Raw genomic sequence first — 25,668 nt, 5'->3', positions numbered from 1 at the left:
AAATCCAATAACTTACACCAGCCTTACTGGCTGGGAAACGTATCCGAGGGCAAGCTTGGGACGGAGCCTTTATGCCCTCTCCCCTGGAGGAATGTGACAAGAGCACTGGGTCACCGGCCCCTCCCGGCACTTTTTAGGAACGCTGTCAGAGACCCAACGCCAGTTCAGACAACTGCTCGTCAGAACCTGAGCGACACTGATGGGCTTTTACAGCTTTTACAGAGTCGAACAGAGTCCTAAGATCCTGCCGTTCGGGAGTAACACCCGTCAGAAAATCCGCCCTTAGAGGGAGAGCTTGGGAATTTCAACCACGGCTGGAAAATGGCAGCGGATAACAGCAACGATGATGGCATTTATTAAGCACTTACTATGTGCAAAGCACTGTTCTAAAGCGCTGGGGAGGTTATAAGGTGATCAGGTTGTCCCACGGGGGGCTCCCAGTCTTCATCCCCATTTTACAGATGAGGTAACAGGCCCAGAGAAGTGAAGTGACTTGCCCAAAGTCACACAGCCGACGTGGCGGAGTCAGGATTTGAACCCATGACCTCTGACTCCAAAGCCACTGAGCCACGCATTACCACCACCTGGGCTGAGTCCTCTCTAGTCGGGGAAGGAAGAGCAGGGGGGAAACCAGACCTTTGAAAAACTGCTTCCTCCCCTCCTGCCCTCCCCCGAGCCCCCACCATCGCAAGACAAGCATTCGGCGTCACACAAATAAATCACGGCTACCTCGAAAAGCAAACAAGAAACAAGCCGCCCGGGCATCAGACCAAGCAGCGACCCTAACGCCTTGCGGGGAAAACACAGAAATTACAGATCGGAACTGGGCTCTCTTGGCAGGCAGAGTCAGCAGCTTGCCAGAAAAGTATTTTTGAGGTTGGCATCGGGACGGAGGATGCGTTTCCCAAGCCCCGCTCTTACGCGGCCGCCGTTTCATTAAACCGTCGTCGAGCCGGGAAACGATTAGCCCTCCAAGAAGATAAGGCAGAGGGTTCGTGGCAGGCTCTATGACAGCTCAATATGACAATTAATCAGCCCCGGAGAGTTAACTTAACCGTGTGAGCCGCACCGTGTGACCAGGATTGGTCTTTACGGGCAAGTTCAGGGGTCCGAGGGGCACGGGGTGGGATTTGCAGCGGGCTGGGGGCGCAAGGACGGCGATCACTTACGTTTTTTGTGGGCACGCACATGGGCGTGCCTTGCTTCACCTGGCCCGCTTCCACGATCACACCCATCACGATGGGGTCTCGAGAGTTGAAAATGAACTGGGGGAGGATTTTCATCTTGCAGGGAAATACGGCTATGTGCCTGGAGGAGGAAGACAGCAGCTGATGACGATGACGGTAATAATAATTGGGGTGTCTGTTAAACGCTTACTACGGGCCAAGCCCCGTTCTAAATGCTGGGGTGGATACAAGGTAGCGGGTTGGAAACGGTCCCTGTCTTACGTGGGGCTCAGTCTTGATCCCCATTTTCCAGGTGAGGTAACTGAGGCACAGAGGTGTTAAGTGACCTGCCCAAGGTCACACAGCAGACATGCTAGGGATGCCGGGGGCGGGCTGGGAGAGGCCCTCTGGGCTTCTCACAAGTCTCACGAGTCTCCAACCGAAGCCACCGCTTCCCAGGAAACTTCTGGCCCGGGGTGGCTATGAACTCCAAGTGGCATCTACTGAGCACCTGCTGCGGGCAATATGCTGTACTGAACGCTTGGGACGTACAAAACGGAGAACAGACACGTTCTTTCCCAGAAGGAGTTCCCGATAATAATAATAATAATAATAACAATGATTGTGGTATTTGTTAGGCGCTTACTATGGGTCAGGCACTGTACTAAGCACTGAGGTAGATACAAGTTCAGCAGGTCGGACACAGTCCCTGACCCACACAGGGCTCACAGTCTTAATCCCCATTTTACAGATAAAGGGAACACATTCTAACGGGCTAGACAGTCACAATAATAATAATAATAATAATGATTGTGGTATTTGTTAGGCGCTTACTATGGGTCAGGCACTGTACTAAGCACTGAGGTAGATACAAGTTCAGCAGGTCGGACACAGTCCCTGACCCACACAGGGCTCACAGTCTTAATCCCCATTTTACAGATAAAGGGAACACATTCTAACGGGCTAGACAGTCACAATAATAATAATAATAATAATAATAATAATAATGATTGTGGTATTTGTTAGGCGCTTACTATGAGTCAGGCACTGTACTAAGCACTGAGGTAGCTACAAGTTCAGCAGGTCGGACACAGTCCCTGCCCCACACAGGGCTCACAGTCTTAATCCCCATTTTACAGATAAAGGGAACACATTCTAATGGGCTAGACAGTCACAATAATAATAATAATAATAATAATAATAACAACAATGGCATTTATTAAGCGTTTACTATGTACAAAGCACTGTTCTAAGCGCTGGGGAAAGTTACAAGGTGATCAGGTTGGCCCACGGGGGGCTCACAGTCTTAATCCCCATTTTACAGCTGAGGTAACTCAGGCCCAGAGAAGTGAAATGGGTTGCCCAAAGTCACACAGCTGACAATTGGCGGAGTCGGGATTTGAACCCCTGACCTCTGACTCCAAAGCCCGGGCTCTTTCTGCAGAGCCACGCGGCTCGCCAAGTGTACAGATTAACCAACAGAGTAGTCGGGAATGCTTATCTTTGTCGCCCACCTTACGGCTTAGGCTGCTGGGAATTAAATGAGGGGAGGCTTTCGGAGGAGGCGGCCTTTCCCCAGGGCGGTGGTCTTTCAGAATAGGGGAGGGAGGGAGGGTGTTCCCGGCCTGGGGAGCAGGGTGGGCAGAGGGGCCAGGGCCAGAAGAGTCAAGAGGACGGCCACTTGGGCAATTCTGAGCCACCTGGCCTCGTGGGAACTCGGCTCGCTGACCGCTGGTTGCAAAACAACACGGCCCCGTGGAGAAGCAGCAGGGTGGAGGGGCTACAGGACGGGCCTGGGAGCCCGGAGGTCGTGGGTTCCAATCAATCAATCAATCAATCGTATTTATTGAGCACTTACTGTGTGCAGAGCACTGTACTAAGCGCTTGGGAAGTACAAGTCGGCAACATACAGAGACGGGCCCTACCCAACAGCGGGCTCACAGTCTAGAAGGGGGAGACAGGCAACAAAACAAAACATATTAACAAAATAAAATAAGTAGAATAAATATGTACAAGTAAAATAGAGTAATAAATACGTACAAACATATATACAGGTTCCAAACTGCCCGCTAAAGTGGGGAGAAGGAAAACTGAGGGGAAAAAAAAACCATGCCCTAAAAGCCACCAAGTGCCCAGGTATGTATGCAGTGGGGGGTTGTAGTGTGATGCATTCAGCAGATGCAGATACACAGGCAGGGAATGTGTCTGTTTACTGTTACATCCTGTCTGTTACATTGTTCTATTGTACTCTCCCCATTGCTTAGTAGAGTGCTCGCCACACAGTAAGCGCTTAATAAATTCCACTGTCAAGTTTGTTCATTCAGTTGTATTCATTGAGCGCTTACTGTGCGCAGAGCACTGTTCACGGAGGAACCCCCTCTAAAACGTGAGCTCTTTGTGGGCAGGGAACGAGTCCAACTCTGTTGTATTCTCCCAAGCCCTTGGTACAGTGCTCTGCACACAGTCAGCACTCGATAAACACCACTGACTGACTGCTAAAGGCCGCGTCATCTGTCGGGTTTGGATGGAGCCCAGTCAGCTGAACCGGAAAACAACTCGGACACCAAAGGCGGGCCACCCTACTCACTTAAATTCTTCTTGTTTCTGCTTCTTGTAATCTTGTCGGTATTTCGTAAAGGCATCGAAGAGGTGGTAGATGATTTCTGCGCTAAAAATTCGTACTCCTAAGCTGTCGGCCATTTCCTGAGCGTCCCGTTCGATCCTCACGTCGAAGGCCAAGATGACGGCATACCTGAAAGGGGAGGCACAAAGGATCACCCGGGCGGCCCAAGATGGGGGGGTCCCGGTACCCCAGCGGGGTCCGGCGGTCACGGTGACGGACTTGGCGGGGGCTTCAATTAGACCTGACTTACTGAGGATCGTGTTCCAACATGACTGAGGCCTTCATAACATCTTTTTTATGAACTGGACCTATGTTAATTCCAGCATACTGTAAAAAAGGCAATTACAAAATATTTAGACAGTCCTGTCCGGTAACTTTCCTGGCGGTCCGGTTGCTCCCGTTAAAACTAGGGAGCAATTAACTTACTGGCACTTCGGACGTTTTCAAAAATTCAAGTAAAGCCTCCAAAGAGCCCAGCGTAGAAGCTTGGACATAAACTCCTTTCTCTTCCAACTTGATGGCATTCAGCGTTTGCTTCAACTCATGGATCAACTCATCCTGCAAAAGAAAGGACGGTGAAAGCCTGGCTGAGGAGGAAGAATAATAATAATGATAATTGATGGTACCTGTTACCCACTTACTATGTGCCAAGCCCGGGGTCGATACAAGAAAATCAGGTTAGCCACAGTCCCTGTCCCACATGGGGCTCACAGTCTAAGTAGGAGGGAGAATAGGTATTGAATCCCCATTTTACACCTGAGAAAATGGGGGCATAAAGAAGTTATGGGACTTAACTTCTTTAACTTGCCTTAAGGGACAACTGACCCGTGGCAGAGTCGGGATTAGAACCTAGGTCCTCGGATTCCCTGGCCCTTGCTCTTTCCACTAAAGCCACACTGCTTCTGCCTTAAGAGCTGGGAAGCTGGAGGAGCCTCCAATCCTTGACAGGATTTGGGGGCCAGACTGAATATGGTGGAGTAGAAGATAATGACGGAGTTGTGGACTTGAAGGGCCGAAAGAGAAATGGGAAGGGAGACGAAGCCTTTACTGAATCGTGCAATGCGGTCGGGAAGGAGCCCTTTTCTTTTTTAGGATAGAAGGCACGTGGGTGTGTTTGAAAGGAGAGAGGAAGCAGCTGAAGATGGCAGTCCAGGAGGGAAGAAAAGCAAATGCAAGTCTTCTGACAAGAAGGTGAAGAGACGGGGTCTGAGGCCCAGGTGGTAGCTCTCTTCTCGAGACCCAGCCGGGAAGGATGAAAGAGCAAAGCGGCGGGAAGTAAGAGGAAGCAGGGCACAGGGCAGATCTTCACCGTCAGAAATGCCTGATGGTTTCGATTTCACCAACAGGGTAGTTGGCGATTTCTCTGAGGTGAGAGAAGGGAGAGGAGGGGGATTTAAAGGAGTAACCATGGGAGTGTGGCGAGAGGGAGGAGAGGGCAGAGTTCAGGCAGGTGAGGATGAATTTCCCACTGAAGGAGCACCTGCACTTTAGACAGCCACCGTGCGTGTTCTTTCAACAGCTCGACCCTCTCGGCCACGATCAGCCTTAGTCATCACCGGCCCCACGGTCGGGCAGGGCCTCTCACCTTGAGAACGGGAACTTCATCTTCTCTATGTGCCACCAAGAGAGGCAGGCCAGCCAAGGTCTTCTCTAAGTCTTTCCCAAGGATCTTGACCCCCTGGGCGGCTTCGACTTCTTTATGCTTCTCGTACTGGTTCTGGAGAGACAGACGAAGAGGGCGACTGAACGACGTCCTTCATTCATCCGGTCAATCGTATTTGTTGAGCACTCGCTGTGCGCAGTGCCCTGTACTAAGCGCTTGGGAGAGTGCGTTACAACGATAGACAGTCGCGCTCCCTGCCCCCGACGAGCTTACGGTCTACAGGGGCAGACCGTAATAAATGAATAAATTACAGATCTTTACACGGACATTTGCTCCGAAGGTATTTTAGCCTGTCGAGAGCTGAAGCAAGACACTTCCAACCAGATCCAAAGCGCTCTTATTTTAGGGCTCGGTCCCCCATGTCTGGGGGGTGATCGAGATAAACCATACTGTGCTAAGCACTTGGGAGAGTACAATACAACAATAAACAGACACATTCTCTGCCCACGTCGAGCTTAGTCTCGATAGAAATAAATGAATAACAGATCTGGATGTAAGGACTGTGGGGCCAGGACGGGGTAGGGGGGAATGAATAAAAGGTGACGCAGAAGGGAGCAGGGGAAGAGGAAAGAAAGGAGAAGAGGAGAAAGCAGGCAGAGGCCGTTTTATTTGCCGCGCTTCAGGCTCACCTTCACTCGTAATTCCTTCATCGGGGGAGGCAAGAGAAGCCCTCTGATCTGGGTGACAATGGGCCCCTCGACTCCAGGAACGATAATGGTGTCTCCTTCCTTCAGGCGGCCGTTAATCAAGATGACGTCTATGGTGGTGCCCATCCCGGGAAGCGCTTTGACCTGAAAGACACGGTGCAGCTCATTCCTTCATTCGATCGTATTTATCGAGCGCTTATACGGTGTGCGGAGTTCCGCACTAGGCCCTCGGGAGAGTCCAGTAGACCAATAAACGGACACATTCCCTGCCCACGACGAGCTTAAGGTCTAAGGGAAGCAGCGTGGCTCAATGGAAAGAGCACGGGCTTTGGAGTCAGAGGTCGTGCGTTCCAATCCCGGCTCTGCCAACTGTCAGCTGTGTGACTTTGGGCAAGTCACTTCACTTCTCCGTGCCTCAGTTACCTCATCTGTAAAATGGGGATTAAGACTGTGAGCCCCCTGTGGGACAACCTGATCACCTTGGAACCTCCCCAACGCTTAGAACAGTGCTTTGCACATACTAAGCGCTTAATAAATGCCATTATTATTATTATTATGAATTATTATTATTGAGAGCCTATTTGCAAACGGCCCCTGGGTCCCAAGGCGATGCGAGAAAGGCTCGCCCGGCCTCCGAAACGCCGTTTTTTGAAGCCGGGCTGGCATTACCTCCATGACCTGAGCTCGCAGCTCTTCACAGTGAGCCAGTCTTTTGCTCAGCATCGTCTGAGTCAACTCGACGAGAAGGACGATCAGGCTTCCCATGCCGTCTCCGGTATGGGCCGAGGTAGGTACCAGCGATACGAAAGTGCGAGGGTCTTTATTCTCGTAGAACAAGGCGGCGTTCAGACCCTGGGGGAAACCAAGCAGGACATTTCAGGCCGTGGGAGGAGGCTTTCAACTGTCGGCCAGAGGCCTATTGAGGTGTCTTGGAAAACCCCGACAATGCGTCCTCATTAGGGGGAGTTTGATTTTACTGCTGCCCATTCGCCCATGTCATTATTAATAGATCTGGAATACATAGAGAAGCAGCGTGGCTTAGTGGAAAGATCCCGGGCTTGGGAGTCAGGGGTCATGGATTCTAATCCCGGCTCTGCCTCTTGTCAGCTGTGTGACTCTGGGCAAGTCACTTAACTTCTCTGTGCCTCAGTGACCTCATCCGGAAAATGGGGGCCCCACATGGGACAACCTGATGACCTTGTTTCTACCCCAGCGCTTAGAACAGTGCTTGGCACATAGTAAGCGCTTAACAAATACCATTGTTATTATTATTATTATCTGGAATGGGTGACGGGGGGGGAACCTACAGCCTAGAAGAGACAAACATTAACATAAATAAACTGCGGATAGGTACATAAGCACTGTGGGGCTGGGAGGGAGGATGAATAAAGGAAGCAAGTCACGGTGACGCAGAAGGGATTGGGAGAAGAGGAAAGGAGGGCTTAGTCAGGGAAGGCTTCTTGGAGGAGACGGGCCTTCAATAAGGCTTTGAAGAGGGGGAGAGACCAGTCAACCGAGATTTTCCTTGCGTGGAAATATCCAAATTGCCAGTTACAGTCACTGCAGGGGGTTGAACAAACAGGCACTTGGCAGCGTCCGGGCACAGATGATTTACCCGACTCGGTGAGCGTTTTAAACAGTCACTTTGTCGGGAATGAACTGCCAGAAAACCCAGCGGCCGCACGGCGATGTCACTCACCTGCTGTGCAAATTCTACAATGATAGCTTTTGCACGTTCCTCGAACTCATCTTTCGTGTTCTTTTTCTGCTTCTTTAAAGTAGCAGCTACATCTGTGTCGGGGCTCTTTTTCCAGTCATACAACCTATCAATCTGGAAAACGGTTTGATCGTTAGTTCCATTCTCCCTAGAATATTCATTACAGTAAGAATTAATGCACGTAAAAAAGGAATACTGAATGATTCAACCACTTTCCGTTGTCTTACGCATCAACTCACTCCGTAAATTCATGCATTATTCAGACTTCGTGCTACTAGGTAGAGGTCCTTGCTTCCCAGAGACCTCAAAAGCACTTAACAAATTAATCGCATCTGGCCTCAAAGTAATGTACAAGTTCTCTAATTGTACAGTGTATCAGTGCAAATGAACGCGTATAAGCAAATGCTACTCTGGGATATGATCCGTTAGAGGGAAGGCTAGAGTCAAAATGCCTGTGCCTATTTCTAGATCTGCTATTTCCTAGTCCTAATGAAATCACAAACCTCTCGGTCTGTTTCCAAATCTGAAAACCCAGCAGCCAATAGCTTGCGACTGACATACCCTCTTACTGGACCGAGTAAACGTGACAGTCTGGTGAAATCATCTCTTGTTTTTTTTTCAATCCGTACCCTTGACCTGAATTAACCTGGTAAAAGTTAAGTCTGGCCAAATTAAGGTTTGCTGTAATGATGTAATTGTAGAGTGTGGCTTAGTGGAAAGGACCCTGGCCTGGGCATCAGAAGGACCTGAGCTCTAATCCCAGCTCTGGCACTTCTCTGCTGTGTGACCTTAGGCAAGGCATTTAACTTCTCTGGGCCTCAGTTACTTCATCTGTAAAAAATGGGGATTATGGCTGTTGGCCCCATGTGATACACGAACTGTGTCCAACCTGATTAACTTGTATCTACCCCAGCACTTAGAACAGTGCTAGGCACATAGTAAGTGCTTAACAAGTACCATAATTATTATTATTACTAGGGCTGCAAGTCTGAAGCCCCGAGTTCGAGCTCCAGCTCCACCACCGGCCAAATGTGTGACTCAGTTTCCCCACTCATAAGTAGGAAATGTATGCCTTTTCTGGGTCAGGGATTGTGTCCAAGCTCATAATCCCTGCATCTAGCCCAGTGCTTACCACTCAGTTGCCGCCTGTAGATAACAAATAAATACAAATATGCAGAGTCCTGAGTCCTGAGGACAGGGTTACAATAACCAGGGGCTAAAGGTGGATGGATACGTTGGACAGAAACAACTGGAGTTGGGTGATGTATTGGGGAAGTTTCTGGAGGAGGGAGAATTTTTAGGTGGGATGCAACCCCTCTTTCCATCTCACTACTTGACAAATATGTATTAAAATGCATTTCTTTTGAAAGGACAAATATGCTTGATTTGCGGGGCGGGAAGGAGGTGAACAATGGACTTTTCAATTTCTTCAAAAGGTGGGGGGGCCCTTTTTCAACAGGGAAACAGTAAGCCATTCAGAAACTCATTTACACACAAAAAACTTTCAGAAACGTTAACTTACCTTATTAAGGGCTACAATAAATGGGCACTTTTTAGATTTCAGCAGGTTTATAGATTCAATTGTCTGAGGCTCCAAGCCATGCATAATATCCACCACTAAAATAGCAATATCACAAAGCGAGCTTCCTCTGTTTCTTAGATTACTAATGAAAAGAAGAAATATGAATTACTGTTAAACAGGTCTCTTTGAGAAGTGTTCAATTGGGTACAATTTAAAAAAACAATACAAGGGGGGGAAATGTATGCTTAAGTGTAAAATAAAATGAGCTAACTGCACATAATATCCATTCCAGACTGTTTCCTACAACGTTCGACAAATAATCTGATACGCCCATGTTTAGCTTTTACTACAGTGCTCTGCACACAGTAATAATAATAATAATGATGATGATAGCATTTATTAAGCACTTACTATGTGCAAAGCACTGTTCTAAACGCTGGGGAGGTTACAAGGTGATCAGGTTGTCCCACTGGGGGCTCACAGTCTTAATGCCCATTTTACAGATGAGGTAAGTGAGGCACAGAGAAGTTAAGTGACATGCCCAAAGTCACACGGCTGGCAATTGGCGGAGTTGGGATTTGAACCCATGACCTCTGACTCCAAAGCCCGTGCTCTTTCCACTGAGCCACGCTGTAAGCACTCAATACCATTCATTCATTCATTCAATCGCATTTATTGAGCGCTTACTGTGTGCAAAGCACTGTACTAAGCGCTTGGGAAGTACAAGTTGGCAACATATAGAGACGGTCCCTACCCAACAATGGGCTCACAGTCTAGAAGGGGGAGACAGACAACAAAACAAAACATATTAACAAAATAAAATAGAATAGCAAATAAGTACAAGATAGAGTAATAAATCTGTACAAAATCCTCATCAATCTGTACCATTGATGAGGATGATGTAGATGAAGGACAAGAAACACACATTATCAAATTAGCGATACCACTCAGTTCCACCCAAATTCATCAATATTATTCTGAAAATCACAGCGAGGGAGACATCACTTAACGAATAAAGAAAAGATGGTAGCCACGGTTTTGACAGTATAATTCATTCAATTCAATTCAATCGTACTTACTGAGCGCTTACTGTGTGCAGAGCACTGTACTAAGCGCTTGGGAATTTCTACCCTGTACCCATTACTCTTACTGAAATAATGATTTTCAACATAAAGATGCTTCTATTTAGGCAAAAAGGATTATGTTTTTTTTTTTTTTACCTGAAAGACTCATGGCCTGGAGTATCAATAATCAGCATCCCTGGAATCTTTATGTTTTCTCTGTCGAACTGGGATTAGGAAGGAAAAAAAAAAAGGAACTTCAGGACAGGCAGTGAAAGTCAGGATCCACTGACTCGACCCTTAAGCAGGAGTTCAACTGGTAAAAAACAATCTGGGGGCCGGGGGGGAGGAGGGAAATGTATGCTTAAGTTTAAAATAAAATGAGCTAACTGCACATCAAGTCCATTCCAGACTGTTTCCTACCACGTTCAACAAATAATCTGACGCAACCATATGTAGCTTTTACTACAGTGCTTTGCACACTCAGAAGCTCACCAGACCGCACACCCACGCTGGAGAAATGAGCATAACGTGGGGCTAGCAACTGCTGGAAATTTTCTAGAAATTAGTACGGAGCCAGAGATTTTTTTTTTTTTTAACTGCTCTCTCGATCACAAGCTTCAAAAAATTAGAGGGTAAAGGCTACATTTCCGTGAATCACTGGCTTAACACCGTTATTAATGAGTAAATAAGGGATACGACTGGCGGGAAATAGATACTATCCAATCCGACTTGAATTTTGGGGGCACAAATGCCAACTACTTTACAGTAACTTCCAAATCGGCCGTTTTTTAAAACCGAAAACGAATTCCCAATAAGGCATAATTGGCTTGTCTCTGCAGTAAGAAAAAATATTTCAACCTAGAGATCCATTCATTTTTATCAGCTGTCACAAGGCACGCTTAAAAAAAATCTCATCCAAGAGGCATCCTAAGTTATTACAATGCATTTAAGTGCTTTTATTTGCCATTAGGGTGATACTGAAAACACCTCCAAGACAACACAACAGATCAAATCTAGGATGCCGTTGATGCCTGTCTACTTGTTTTGTTTTGTCGTCTGTCTCCCCCTTCTAGACTGTGAGCCCGTTGTTGGGTAGGGATTGTCTCTATCTGTTGCCAAATTGTACTTTCCAAGCACTTAGTACAGTGCTCTGCACACAGTAAGTGCTCAATAAATATGATTGATTGAATGAATGAATGAATGAAAGAAATAAACTTCTGCCTCTTTTACAGAAGATTAAATGGATACCAACCAGCTGGACAAAAACCATTTCTCCTTAGCTACCTCCACTTCAGTGTCTCGTGAGCAGGATCTTGCTCCTTGAGACTTCTCGAGGCCTACAAAACTTTTCGAAATAAACCAAAACGCAGGCAGTGCCGCACTTACCATCTTCACCATCTTGGTCTGCTCGTTGATAGCTTCGAGGGGAACGTTAGTGGCTCCGATCTGCTGGGTGATCCCGCCTGCTTCGCCGTCTTGTACGTGAGTGTGACGCAGCTGGGACGGGCAAGAGCACAAATTCAAACGACGCACATTTCCAGAAGAACTGGCAGGCTGCCATTTCGCGGGACTTAGTGCAAAATGATTTCTGAGGAGACGTCCGCGGGTAATTTTGCAGTGCGCGTGTAAACTCGGAAACCGCTGCTAAAGTATTGAGTCAATACGGTTCACGAACTGATAGCTACAGAAAATACACAGCACTGACTGCATGGGGATGCTGTCTTTCTTCAAACACCGCTCAGGGAGGATGTATACCCTTCGTGTACCCTATGCCCTTGGCATCTTACCTTATCTAAAATCTTGGTCTTTCCTGTATCGACGTGTCCAAGCACACAGATCACAGGGGCTCTTAGCTTTTCCGTATTTGCGTTTTTGCTGTTTTCGGCTCTCCGTTTCTAGAAGCGGGGGGGAAACAAAAGTTTACTGCAAGTTTGAATCTTAAAAACTCCTTGAACTCCCTGCCCGATGTTCAGAAGCAGTGCTGTTAGTTTCTAAACTGGGACAGGACGGTGTTTATATGTGGCACGGGAGGGAGGGAGTGAGGATGGAGAAAGAGTGAGAGAGGGTGGGAGGATAAACTAAGCCACCTATAACAGCAGTCGAACACTATGTGCATTTTTTATGGTATTTGTTAAGAACTTACTATGTGCCAGGGACTGTACTAGGCAAAGGGACAGATACAATAATAATTGTAATAATGGTGGTATGTAAGTGTTTAAATAATAATAATTATGACACTTGTTAAACACTATGTGCCAAGCACTGCTCTAAGCACTGGGGTAGTTACAAGTTAATCAGGTTGGGTGCAGTCCCTGTCCCACATGGGGCCCACACTCTCAGTCCCCATTTAACAGATAAGGTAACTGAGGCCTAGACAAGTTAAGCGACTTGCCCAAGGTCACACAGAAGACATGTGGCAGAGCCAGGATTAGAACCCAGCGCCTTGGGGCTCCCAGGTCCGTTCTTCATCCACTAAACCATGCTGCTATTATGTGCTAGGCATTGTTCTAAGGGCTGGAGTGGATCCAAGTAAGTCGAGTTGGACACAGTCCCTGCCCCACATGGGGCTCACAGTCTTAATGCCCATTTTACAGACGCGGGAATGAGGTACAACCAGCTCCCTTTCCCCACAGCAGGGCAGGGACCGGTACCTCAGACACACAGCAGGGCGGAAAAGGAGGAACGATACCTCGATTCTCCGTTTTGCCTTGTCATAAGCTCGCTCTTCTTTGGTGCGATCGTCGTCAGAATCCGATTCCGACTCGGAGCTCGCTTCCTTACTTGGCTTCCTTTCTATCGTGGGCTTGCCGGCATCTTTCTCATCCTCATCTTCGCTGCCTCCGCTCTCTCCTTCGTCGTCATCCTCATCGCTCTCTTCCTCCTCTTCATCCTCCTCCTCCTCCTCCTCGTCCTCCTCCTCCGGACTTTCTTTTACTTCGATGTGGATGGTTTTTCTCTCTGTCGAGAAAATGGACGCACTAAAGTCTATTAGCAAGTACCTCCTCCCCCAAAGCACAAACGGGGGGCTTTGGAAATGTTCGAGAATCGCTCTATAAAGCCAGTACGGATTGGCCTTGCTGTTTATAAGTACTAGAGTCGACTGAAGGCTCTAGGGGATGGAAAGCAGCCCACCACATCAAAACAAAAATCGTAATAATAATCATAATGATAATAATGATGGCACTTGTTAAGTGCTTACTATGGGCCGAGCACTGTTCTAAGCACTGGGGGAGATACAAGGTCATCAGGTTGTCCCTCGTGGGGCTCACAGTCTTCATTCCCATTTTCCAGATGGGGTCACTGAGGCCCAGAGAAGTGAAGTGACTTGCCCAAAGTCACACAGCTGACCAGTGGTGGAGCCGGGATTAGAACCCATGACCTTCTGACTCCCAAGCCCGGGCTCTTTCCACGAGGTTCGCCCACACGGTCTCTTCTTCTAATAAGCCCGATTGGTCGGTGTGTGAAAAACATGTGTGAAGTGAGAAAACAGGACTGGATGAGAGTTAAAGACAATTAACACCAGTTTCTGGTAAAGAAGTTGAGAAATACAGAGTTAGACTAAATCCAACTACCTTTGCACTTACAAAAACTCACCTTTCTCTCTTTCCTCATCACTGGCCATGGCTTCCCAATCATCCAAGCCCGTCTCTTCTTCCTCTTCCTCTCCTGTAATTAAAAATCAGTATCAGATCATTTTAAAGGAACAAAAATCACTACACCTGTTCTACACGATATTGCTGTATTGTACTCTCCCAAGCACTGAGTATAGTGCTCTGCACATAGTACGCGTTCAATAAATACAACTGAATGAATGAATAAAAAGCCCAATGACACATTTTGGACAAATGATGAATTTACTGACTATGTGCAGGAACTAAATGCTGCTTTTCATTTTCTCCAATTTGGAAATGCTTTAATGAGTCCCACAGACTCCATGGCCAGTAGAAAACTAAAGGATATATGATTCTAGGTACCACGAGTTGGACCTGTTTAATTGTATGATTTTCAAATGCAGCACAAATAAACTTTATTCTGTGCCTCTTAAGGGCAAAACGTGAGCATCTGTATTGCACTTTACTCACGTCTCTTCGCAACAGTAAAGGCATTAGCGACGTTTTCTGCGTTTCCCACTTTGGGATCTAGAATCTGCAGTGGCTTATTTCCTCATTCTGAGTCCTGCCCTTCTACTCCATTTCCTCCCTTTCCTTTTTCACTACACCTGTGTCGTTGAGGAATTATTTCCCTGTGGCTCTTCATATCAAGCCCAAAAACAAGATGACAAATTCTCAAGAGGAAATGCACCATATAACTTGTGACATCTACGGATATAAAGTGCCGAAGGCAAATTAAATCTTCCCAGAGCTTTTTCCCCATCTACGTCAAGATAAATACGGGAACCTGAACCAAGTTTACTCTCATTCGGCACGTGGGGCTGGAATTAATAACCCGGTGAGGGTTTATTCCATATCTAGCATATTTCACCAAGATTTATCCTTTCCAAACGATCTTCCCTTTGTGTACACCAAGTAGAGGTACAGCAACATCTTTTGTAGAAGGTGTATGCATGGGACTGTTTGACTAAGAACAGGGATCAGACTATAGGCCCCCAGGGAATATCGATGAAATGATCACTGTGGCAGCACAACCCTTTTACACCTCACTACAAACAGAAACCTACTTCCTCCCCAGGCCAGAGAGGGCTGACTCAAAGCAACGAGGCTACTAAAGATTCTGTCTGACTGACCCAAGACTTTCCTGGCTATCAGCTCTCCTGCGTGCTTCCTAATTACCCCATACCCTGCAGATGAAGGGGATATGGAGAAGAGGCCAGCTAGGAACCAAGAGCTTCAGACATTTGGAAGCTGTTCCTCTCCGCATCAAACAGAAACCCCAGTCCACTGGCTGTAAGGCCTGCCATTAGCTCTCTCCCTGCTTCAAAGCCTTATTGAAGGCCCATCTCCTCCAAGACACCCTCCCAGTCTAAGTCCTCCTTTCCTCTTCTCCCACTCCCTTCTGCGTAGCCCTGACGTGCCCCCTTTATTCATTCCCCCTCCCCGGCCCGCAGCGCTTTCATACATATCTGTAATTTTATATATTTATACCAAATGTCTGTCTCCCCCTCTAGACAGCTCACTGTGGGTAGGGAACATGCCTGTTATACTGTTCTACTGTAATCTCCCAAGTGCTTAGTACAGTGCTCTATAAGCGCTAAGTAAATATAACTGACTTCTGTCAGTCGTATTTATTGGGCGCTTAACGCTCCCGGTTGCCACATCAGTGTGTCTGCAGATGCACTTTTGTTCTTATGGATTGAAATCATCCCCTAGGTAGGTGGTAATTTATTGGGTTCCCACCTTTCCAGGCTCTTCTTCCTCCTACCCATAAGTTGTTCTGTGTCCACTTTTCCAGTCAGACTACAAACTCCCTGAGGGTGGGGATTGTGCCCAAATTGTCAAGTGCTCTAATAGAGCAGGCTTGTCCCGTGTTTCATTTAAATAAATAAAAAAAAAACCCTTCTCAAAGCCACTGATGATCAATGCGCCTCCCACCACACCTCTGTATTAGTGTTATCACCCTTTGTTCGGCATCAGCCAAGTTTCTCTTGGAAAAACAGAAGACATACACAGACCTAGGAAAGGTGCACTGCCAGGAAGATCACGGGAAAAAAAAGAGGGCAGGGGGAGGAGGTTGGGGAGCGGGGGAAAAATGGAAAGTTCAAATCCATAGATATGCCAAAACTCCCCTAATTTTGGCCAATAATTTCGGCCTCCTTCCCCATTCCTCCCACTTTATGAGGTTGCCTTCTAATAGCGGATGGTTTCATTTGTATTGGATTTTCCCACATGCTCCTTTTGTGTGATGGCTGGCTCTGGAGAAGTGCTAATAAGCACTTAAAAAACAACAACCCTGAAAAGCCAAGCAGAAGTGGGCAGGGAACATGTCTCTCTGTTAACCTGTATTCCTCCAAGGGCTTAGTACAGTGCTCCGCACAAGAGTAAGCATTCAATAAATACCCACTGACTAATCGTTCCACTGCTCTCTAGGGTGAAGAAAACTTAAACACAATAACAAATTATAATCAGCATATAAATCATCAATAACTTACTGCATAACCACCAAAAAATACTCTTCTGATGTTATAGCGTACTGTCCCAAGTGCTTAGTACGGGGCTTGGCACGCAGTAAGCGCTCAATAAATGAGATTATTACTAATAATAAAAAAAAACCACCCAGTGGCACACAGCTGATGGGGGGAAGGGTTGTGAAATGTTTATACTTCTTGCCAACAACTGATAAAGTCACTTGTTCAGGACTCTGACCTGGTTCGACAGGCGGTGTGGTCTCTTCTTGATCCGTTACAACAGGTTCAACAATCACCTCCACTGGGGCGCTCATTTCTATTTGTTCCGAGACTAAGAGGAGGAAACAGAGGCAGAGATCAACCCTTTGAAATGCACGCTTAGAGAAATCCTTGGGGTCACTTATAGGAGGGCCACGCTCAGGGACTGGAAGCTCCTTGAGGGCAAGGAACACCCTCAACCCTCAAGATAACCAACACTGTTACCTTGTATTGAGTACTGTACTGAGTGTTGAGTACAATGCTCTGTACAAAGTAAGCGCTCAATAAATACCCACTGGTTGATGGTTTCTAAACAGAATAATAAAACCCCACAATTGCACCGGGCTTTTATGTTTCCAAAGCCCCATTGCAAGAGGCAGAGTGATTTAGTACGGAAATTCTAGTTTGAAGACCGATCAATGCTCTGGTTTTTGCCAGATTGTTACCACTATTATTATGGTATTGATTAAGCACTTACTATGCGTCAAGTCCAAACCAAGGCAGATTTGGGGAAACTGTGGAAATTAGCTAACAGCCTCACCTTCTTTATTTTCTTGCTGTTGCTGCGGTTTTTTCTTCTTTTTGTCTTCGTATATAGGCCTCTTCTTTGGCATAGAATCTTTGGATGGAACTTCAACACCTAGAGGTGAAACAGAAGTTTAAATCCCTCCACCTTCTCGACTGCCAAGTAAATGCCCCTGCCCAGTTGAGCAAAGGTAAATAATCTGAATTTTACATGTGCAAGTAAAGGGAGCACATCTATCAACTCCATTGTGTTGCACTCTCTCAAGAAAAAAGCGGAGCTGGACATAACATAGCCTTTGTTAAGTTCTTGCTATGTGCGGAGCACTGGGGTACATACAATGTGTGCCGAATGGACAAAGACCCTGTCCCACCCGGGGAACCCACTTTATGTGAGAGGGAGAGCCAGTACTGAGTCCCCATTTTACAGTTGAGGAAACGGGACTATCAGGGAAACAGTAATAATTAATAATAATTACGGTATTTTTAAGCACTTTGTGCAAGGCTAAAGTGTTGGGGAGGATACCAGCAAATCGGGTTGGACACAGCCTCTGTCCCACGTGGGGTTCACAGTCTTAATCCCCGTTTTACAGACGAAGTGACTGAGGCCCAGAGAAGTGAAGTGACTTGCCCAACTACTGGGTGAGACTTCGATGGGACAGAATGAAGACTGTGAGTCTGTTTTTATTTGTTGACAAGTTGCATTTCCCAAGCACTTAGTACATTGCTCTGCACACAGTAAGTGCTCAATAAACACGACTGAATGAATGAATGGATGATTGGGGAATTGCCCAAAGTGAACATTTTTAAAGTGGTCATCATTTTTCAGAGGAATTTCACTTTACTTTGTCCTAATACAAGAGAAATATAGTCAGTGGGAAATTCCTACTTTAGCTTTTAAGTTTTAATAATGACGATGATACTAATTGCAGTCTCTGTTCAACCCTTACTATGTGCCAAGCACAGTACAAAGCCCTGGGGTAAACACAAGCTCATCAGGTGGGACACAGTCCCTGCCTCAAGTGGGGCTCACAGTCTTAAATAGGAGGGAGATATCATGGATAGAGCTGGAGCCTGGGAGTAAGAAGGTCATGGATTCTAATTCCGGCTCTGCCACTTATCTGCTGTGTGACCTTGGGCAAGTCATTTCACTGCTCTGTGCCTCCGTTCCCTATCTGAAAACAGGGGTGGAGACTGTGAGCCCCGTATGGGACAGGGACTGTGTCCAACCTGATTTGCTTGTATTCACCCCAGTGCTTCGTACAGTGCCTGGCACATAGGTGCCTAACAAATACCACAATTATTATTACTAGTCCCCATTTGAGGAAACTGAGGCCCAGAGAAGTGACTTGCCCAAGGTCACAAAGCAGACAATGGGTCGAGTCAGGATTAAAACTCAGGCCCTCTGACTCACAGGACCGTGTTCTCTCTCTCTCTCTCTCGTCTACAGTGTGGCTCAGTGAAAAGAGCCCGGGCTTTGGAGGCAGAGGTCATGGGTTCAAATCCCAGCTCCGCCAACTGTCAGCTGTGTGACTTTAGGCAAGTCACTTCTCTGTGCCTCAGTTACCTCATCTGTAAAATGGGAATTAAGACTGTGAGCCCCCCGGGGGACAACCTGATCACCTTGTAACCTCCCCAGCGCTTAGAACAGTGCTTTGCACATAGTAAGCGCTTACTAAATGCTATTATTATTATTAGAAACGGAAGATGGCCCTTTGAAAAAGCGGTCCACTGACGTTGCCCAGACCTGGGCCTTGAAGTTGATCCACGCCAACAAGGGAACTTACCCTGAGCTTGGAGGAGTTTTAGGGTAGCCTCGGCTCTGGCTCTGGCTTCTTTCTGGGATTTAGTTAAAAGTTTCCCCTCCTTTTTCAAGCGTTCTTTTCGTTCTTTTTCTTTCTGCTTTTTCCTTTCTCTTTTTTCTTGTTCCAGGCGTTCCTGTGAAAATGGTCCCGTGGAAAGAAATTGTTTCTCTTTTTTTCGCCACAGTGTACTGGGTTGGTTTGGGTTAATTTCAGGAGAAATAAAAAGCATCAGCTCCACAGCAAATCTGGAATTCGGGCATAACCAAATCATGGTTGCAGGGGGCTGGGGGGCTACAAAATGTTCTATATTATTTTACTTTACCAATCAATCGTATTTATTGAGTGCTTACTGTGTGCAGAGCACTGTACTAAGCGCTTGGGAAGTACAAGTTGGCAACATATAGAGACAGTCCCTACCCAACAGTGGGCTCACAGTCTAAAAGACTACCAAGTGCTTACTACAGTGCTCTACCCTCAGAAAACGCTCAATACCACTAAATGACTGATTTCAACAGCCCCTAATGAATAGGCTAAAAGTCACAGAAAGGTTAAATGATTCCAAAATAGTTCAAATGGTACAAATAAGTCTCACTGTCAGCTCTTCTCTAGGCTTCAAGCTCCCAGTGGGCAGGGAACGTATCTACCACCTCTGTTGTATTGTCCTCTCCCAAGCGCTCAGTACAGAGCTCTACAACCAGTCAGCGCTCAACAAATATCACTGATGGATGGATAAGCCTGGGTCTCCACTGCCTTTACTGGCTCTTCTGGCACCTTTTTTCAGGGGAGAGGGAGACAGAAGGTTGGATTCCTGGAACCATCTATCCCGCATTAAGGAGAAGACACCCCGTGGCATTCCTCCCAGGTCTGTCACCTCAGACACATGGGCGATCATTTCATTCCAACCCCGTTAAACAATGCACTCAGGCCGATGTAAATGGCGAGAAAAATGTCTCTAAACTTCACCGCTATATTTTGTCAAAACGTGCAGTAAAAGCGGGCATTCTGGGAGAACTGAGTGTCCAAGCTGTCCGTGGCCTAAGTGGGACTTGGAGGTGATTATCCCATCTTCCACCTAAAAATCCCTATATTCACACCTTCTCTTCTCACTGTACCTCTAACTCATCTATCTTGCCCCAGTCCTGCCTCCGCTCTGGAACACTCTCCCTCCTCATATCCAACAGACAATGATTCTCTCCCACTTCAAAGCCTTCCTGAGGGCACATCTCCTCCAAAAGGCCTTCCCTAAGACCTCTTTTCCTTTTCTTCCACTCCTCTCTGGTATTACCTTGACTTGCTCCCTTAATTCACTCTCCCCCCGTCCCCCCAGCCCCCCAGCACTTATATCCGTATCTGTCACTTATTTATTTATATTAATGTCTATCTCCCTCTGTAGACTGTAAGCTCATTGTGGGCACGGAATGCGATTGTCATCCTGTACTCCTGTACATCCTGTACAAGAGCTTAGTACAGTGCTCTGCACACAGAAGGCGCTCAATAATTACGAATGACTGCCTGACCGACTCATTGCTCTAGTGCAAGGCGAGAGAGACCTCTGTGGATTTCTCCAGAAGTATTTTCTCTGAACGAAAACAGTTATTGCATTTATTTCATCAGGAGATAACGTGGCCCTTTTGCGCTTTGTCCCAATTTTACAAGCAAATTTTTCACACCCACCCGTTTCCAACCCAATTTTCACGGCCCTGTCGGGTGTGGATGCTAATTGGGGGGGCACTTCTCCCTGTCCCTCGTTAAACTCCATCCCGCAAACTGCAGGAGATCCAATCTCCAAGAAGCCATGCCCGAAAGGTTAGTTTTTGGATCTTCAAACCCTGCACTCCACACAGCTTCAGAGAACACACAGCTAGTGCTGCTTGGTGCAAACTCTGTTATCCAAATTCGTGCCGTTCGACCTGAATACAGCCGGATGTTAAACTATCCTCTTGAAACTCCGAAGGTCGTCCTGGCAGGTTTTTGTTTCTTTTTTAAAAAAATCTAGAGAAATTCATACCTCCTCTTTCCGCTTGGCTTCCAGCTCTTCGAGTCTTTTTAAGCGTTCTTCCTCCTCTCGTTTCTGTCTCTCCTCCTCTTCTTTAAGCTTAGCCAGAGCTTCTTGCATAGCTTTTACGGTTGCCTTGCTGGGACCCTTTTTCTTCTCTTTTTCTTTTTCCTCCTTTTCTCCTTTCTTTTTTTTCTTATCTTTTTTCTTTTTGTCTCCCTCATTGTCATCGGCTGCGGGGGTGGAAGGAAGGCAAATTGCCACAAGTTACTAGAAATTCAAGACCAGACAAGGGAACTGGGGGTGGGGGAGGGGAATTAAGAGGAAGGGGGCAGACTTTTTCAAATACAGAAAATTATGTTTTTAGCCTAATGATGTTCAGGGTGTTCTAAGCAGAGAGACAAGGATTCAGACATTATCTAACCTCTCATGAAACATGTACTCACTGCCCCAAATCTTATGGTGAGTTCAGTTTTAAAACTCATAACCACCAATTACCTATCAAGGACGTCCATGTTACAAATACAGAAAATCCAATATGATCTGCAAACAGTTTCTGAAAGAATACTGAAATGCATCTGACAACATTTTGACTGCACAGCCAGTTACAAATTGCAACATGGGTATAGAGCATAGAGACGGAGGGCAAAAATGCCCTCTCCTTTTCTCGTTCTCCTAAAATTACCAACCTTCCAAGGCTGTGGGACCCTCCATCTTCTCTTCAAGAGTCACTTTGGATTTCAACGCTTCTTCCTCTGATTTCTTTTGCACGTCTTTCTTTTTGGTCTCCTCCTTTTTACCCGCTTCTAATTCTTCTTTTTCTTTCTGTTTTCGCAATTTTGCCTTTTCTTCATCTCGCTTTTTCCTCTCACGCTCTTTCTTCTCTGCCTTCTTTTGTGCGACGGTTTTTATTTTGAATGAGGTGTCGTCTTCCTCTTTCTCACTATCGACGTTAGCAGCTGCCTTTGCTTTCTGGTTTTTCTTTTGCCCTTTTCTGCTCTGGGAGAAATCGTCGGATTCATCCCCGCTTGCACTTGAAGAATCTGCTCGAGCGCGCCCTTTACCCTTCTTATTGTTATCTTCGTCCTCTTCGGAAGCATCCACTTTTTTATTTGACTTTTGAGGTTTTCCTTTACCTTTCTTGGATAATTTTTCCATGGCATCTTCTTCACTTCCAGAGGGCTCTTCTGTTTTGGGGGCCTGTGACTTCTTTGATTTTCCATCTTTATTCTCCATTTCCTCGCTATCGTCATCGTCGAAACTAGATTTTTTGCCCTTTTGGGTTTTTTTCCTTTTGTCTGGCTTTGAGATGCTAAATTCCTCTTCCTCATTCTCTGTCACCTGAAAAGTATTTTAGGTTTATTTTAAACATTTCAGAACTTCAACGAGAAAAATTTTCAAATTCAAATTTTTAAAAATCACGCAGCCTTAAAAATAAAACATCCGCAGCGTGTTAAACTATTTCCATATGTCATTAAGCAATATGCAGCCATGGATTTTTTTTCCCCTGGATCTTTTTTTCCCCCTAATCCCAACACACCCACAAAAAAAATACAATTTGGGGAAGGGAGATATCGGTTAATGGTGCAGAGAGGAAAGCTGCATGGCCTATTGGAAAAAGCACGGAGCTGGACGTTTCAAGACGTGGGTTCTAATCCCGGCTCCAACCCACCTCTACTGCGTGTCCGTGGATAAATCACTTCATTTCTCTGTGCCTCAGTTCCCTCATCTGTAAAATGGGGGTTATGACTGTGAGCCCCCCTATGGGACAGGGACTGTGTCCAACCTGATTATCTGGTATCTACCCCAGTGCTTAGAATAGTGCTTGGCACATAGTAAGCCCTTATAGCAAACACCACTGTTGTTATTACTACTATTATTAAAAAAAAAGGACAGGGGAAACAACTAAATTCTTAAACTAATCTTCAGAAACAAGTTCCGAGCTATACTCGACTGCAAGCTGATACACGGTGGAGTTTGTTTTCAAATATTAGATTTCCTCAGGGATCACCTCTCCCACTGTGAATCAAGGGTAGGAGGAAGAGAAGAAATAGTATTCTTTCACCTTGACTGAAACTTTGTTGTCAATTTTGCCTCCTTGTGCCTCTAGAGATAATTCTTCCAGCTCCTTCAGGATATCATCCTCACTAAAATGAGAAAACAGGGACAGCCTCTCAGGAGGGGGTATCTTCAATAAACGAAATATTAAGGACCACACAGAAATAGCACGCTTACTCAAAATCTTGCTTCTTTTTCTCCTTCTTTTTTTTGCCTTTAGACTTGGGAGGTTCCTGCTCCTTGGAGGCCCCCGCGCCCTCTATTTCCGCGGCCAGCGCGTCGAGATCGATATCATCCTTGGCGCTACAGGGAAAAAAGAAAAATAAGAGACAATCGCAATTTAATTGGGGTGATAACTGTCCGAACGCTTTCCCAGATGAAGACCCAATGGAGACGGTCAACTGTTGCGAACATCTGTGGACACATAAGGATCCCCAGCTTTAGTACTCTTTATGGCTCCGGACTGTAAACTCGTTATGGGCAGGGAATGGGTTTGCTGATTCTGTTGGGTTCTGTATTCTCCCAAAGTGCTTAGTATAGTGCTAAAGGAAAAGGGGGGATAAGGGCAGGGGGAGAGGAAAAGGGAGAGGAAAAGGGAGAGGAAAAGGGAGAGGAAAAGGGAGAGGAAAAGGAAGAGAGGAGGGAAGAGAGGAGGGAAGAGAGGAGGGAAGAGAGGAGGGAAGAGAGGAGGGAAGAGGGAGTGAGAAAGGGGGGAGAGGGAGTGAGAAAGGAGAGAGCAAGAGGGGTGAGAGGGACAGTGAGAGGGAGAGGAAGGGAAAGGAAGAGGGACAAGCGTTCAGTACAGCATATTGCCCTCAGAAGGTGCTCAGTAGATGCCACTTGGAGTTCACAGCCACCCTGGGCCAGAAGTTTCCTGTGAAGCTGTCGTCCCTCGGGGCTGCTGATGGGCGGTGGCCTCGGTTGCCGGTTGGAGGCTTGTGAGAAGTCCAGAGGCTTGTGAGAAGTCCCCACGCTGCCCCCTGCATCCCTAGTATGCCTGCTGTGTGACCTTGGGCAGGTCACTTAACACCTCTGTGCCTCAGTTACCTCATCTGGAAAATGGGGATTAAGAAGAGTGTAAGCCCCATTGGGACAGGGACTGTGTCCAACCCGATTTGCTTGTATCCACCCCAGCACTTCGTTCAGTGCCTGGCACATAGTAAGCACTCCACAGATACCATAATTATCATCAGCTCTTCCTCCGGCAACCGGGAGCAGGCCTTGTCCCTGCGGAGGAGAGCAGGGTCAAAATGTGACTCTGCCAGGGAAGGGAGAGGAGAGATTAGCAGGGTAGGGAAAAAGTGATAACGGGGATGAGATGAGAGGGTTAGGGAGCTAGGGTCCTGACTGGGTGGGATCCAGTCAGTGGAGGGCTGCGACCTCCAGTTAAGAGATAAAGCCATTAGGGACAAAAGGGCCGACTTTTTCTTTGAGGGGGGACGGGAAACCTTTGAGGTGGGAAGAGGCTGAGGGACAGGAGAGAGAGAAGAGACCCACGGAGACAGGAGAGGGCAAGCACCAAACGGCAAAGAGTCACGGCCTCGGTCAAAAATGGAGCACAGGATAGACCTCAGGGCCTGGAACTCAAGAAGTTATGCTTTCTAAACCCAGCTCCGCCACTTGTCTGCTCTGGGACCTTGGGCCAGTCGCTTCAATCAATCAATCAATCAATCAATCGTATTTATTGAGCGCTTACTGTGTGCAGAGCACTGCACTAAGCGCTTGGGAAGTCCAAGTTGGCAACATATAGAGACAGTCCCTACCCAACAGTGGGCTCACAGTCTAAAAGGGGAGACAGAGAACAAAACCAAACATACAACAAAATAAAATAAATAGAATAGATATGTACAGGTAAAATAAATAGAGTAATAAATATGTACAAACATATATACATATATACAGGTGCCGTGGCGAAGGGAAGGAGGTGAGATGGGGGATGGAGAGGGGGACAAGGGGGAGAGGAAGGAAGGGGCTCAATCTGGGAAGGCCTCCTGGAGGAGGTGAGCTCTCAGTAGGGCCTTGAAGGGAGGAAGAGAGCTAGCTTGGCGGGTGGGCAGAGGGAGGGCATTCACTTCTCTGGGCCTCAGTTACCTCATCTGTGATAAGGGGGTTGGGACTGTGAGCCCCACGTGGGACAGGGACTGTGTCCCATCTGCTATGCTTGTATCCACCCCAGTGCTTAGTACAGTGCCTGGCAAATGCTAAGAGTTTAACAAATACCACAATTATTATTATTATTATTAAAAATACGTGGATCCAGCCAGGAGGGAAAGAAACCACTGTCCTGTCCAGGAACAGAAAGGCAGGATGCAGACAAGGCCCGGGCTCTCTTCCAAGCCCGATCGGAGCCAAGAATGGGCTTCCTGCCCCTCTTCCCACCCCCTCTCCTACCATCGCCAGCCCCGGCTGCTCTCTGTGGCCCTCCAGGGCATCTCATTCTCTTGTCCTCTTTGGGCGTGCCAATGCAGCCCGAGCCTGGGAGTCAGAAGGACCTGGGTTCGAATCCCGGCTCCGCCAACTGTCAGCTGGGTGACTTTGGGCAACT

At 46.9% G+C, this 25,668-nt stretch overlaps 1 protein-coding gene across 1 annotated transcript in view; it reads right to left on the bottom strand.

Moving 5' to 3' along the window:
- Positions 1-25,668, bottom strand: part of EIF5B (eukaryotic translation initiation factor 5B) — a 54,146-nt gene that overhangs the window by 5,980 nt on the left and 22,498 nt on the right. Inside the window, exons 2-22 of the mRNA XM_038761788.1 lie at positions 23,301-23,426; positions 23,131-23,212; positions 21,755-22,406; positions 21,078-21,298; positions 19,052-19,202; positions 17,284-17,382; positions 16,723-16,815; positions 13,997-14,068; positions 13,092-13,360; positions 12,190-12,297; positions 11,789-11,899; positions 10,559-10,626; positions 9,339-9,480; positions 7,799-7,930; positions 6,769-6,951; positions 6,082-6,243; positions 5,375-5,506; positions 4,216-4,347; positions 4,040-4,116; positions 3,754-3,918; positions 1,170-1,308 (exon numbers count right to left, since the gene is read on the bottom strand). Coding sequence (XP_038617716.1) covers positions 1,170-1,308; positions 3,754-3,918; positions 4,040-4,116; positions 4,216-4,347; positions 5,375-5,506; positions 6,082-6,243; positions 6,769-6,951; positions 7,799-7,930; positions 9,339-9,480; positions 10,559-10,626; positions 11,789-11,899; positions 12,190-12,297; positions 13,092-13,360; positions 13,997-14,068; positions 16,723-16,815; positions 17,284-17,382; positions 19,052-19,202; positions 21,078-21,298; positions 21,755-22,406; positions 23,131-23,212; positions 23,301-23,426 — 3,316 coding nt within the window. The remainder of the gene's footprint in view (positions 1-1,169; positions 1,309-3,753; positions 3,919-4,039; positions 4,117-4,215; positions 4,348-5,374; positions 5,507-6,081; positions 6,244-6,768; positions 6,952-7,798; positions 7,931-9,338; positions 9,481-10,558; positions 10,627-11,788; positions 11,900-12,189; positions 12,298-13,091; positions 13,361-13,996; positions 14,069-16,722; positions 16,816-17,283; positions 17,383-19,051; positions 19,203-21,077; positions 21,299-21,754; positions 22,407-23,130; positions 23,213-23,300; positions 23,427-25,668) is intronic.

This window comes from Tachyglossus aculeatus, chromosome 20 (assembly GCF_015852505.1).
Source record: "Tachyglossus aculeatus isolate mTacAcu1 chromosome 20, mTacAcu1.pri, whole genome shotgun sequence".
NCBI classification, from domain to species: domain Eukaryota; kingdom Metazoa; phylum Chordata; class Mammalia; order Monotremata; family Tachyglossidae; genus Tachyglossus; species Tachyglossus aculeatus.
Note: the sequence above shows the minus strand (reverse complement) of the source record. Positions and strands in the feature narration are given on the sequence as shown.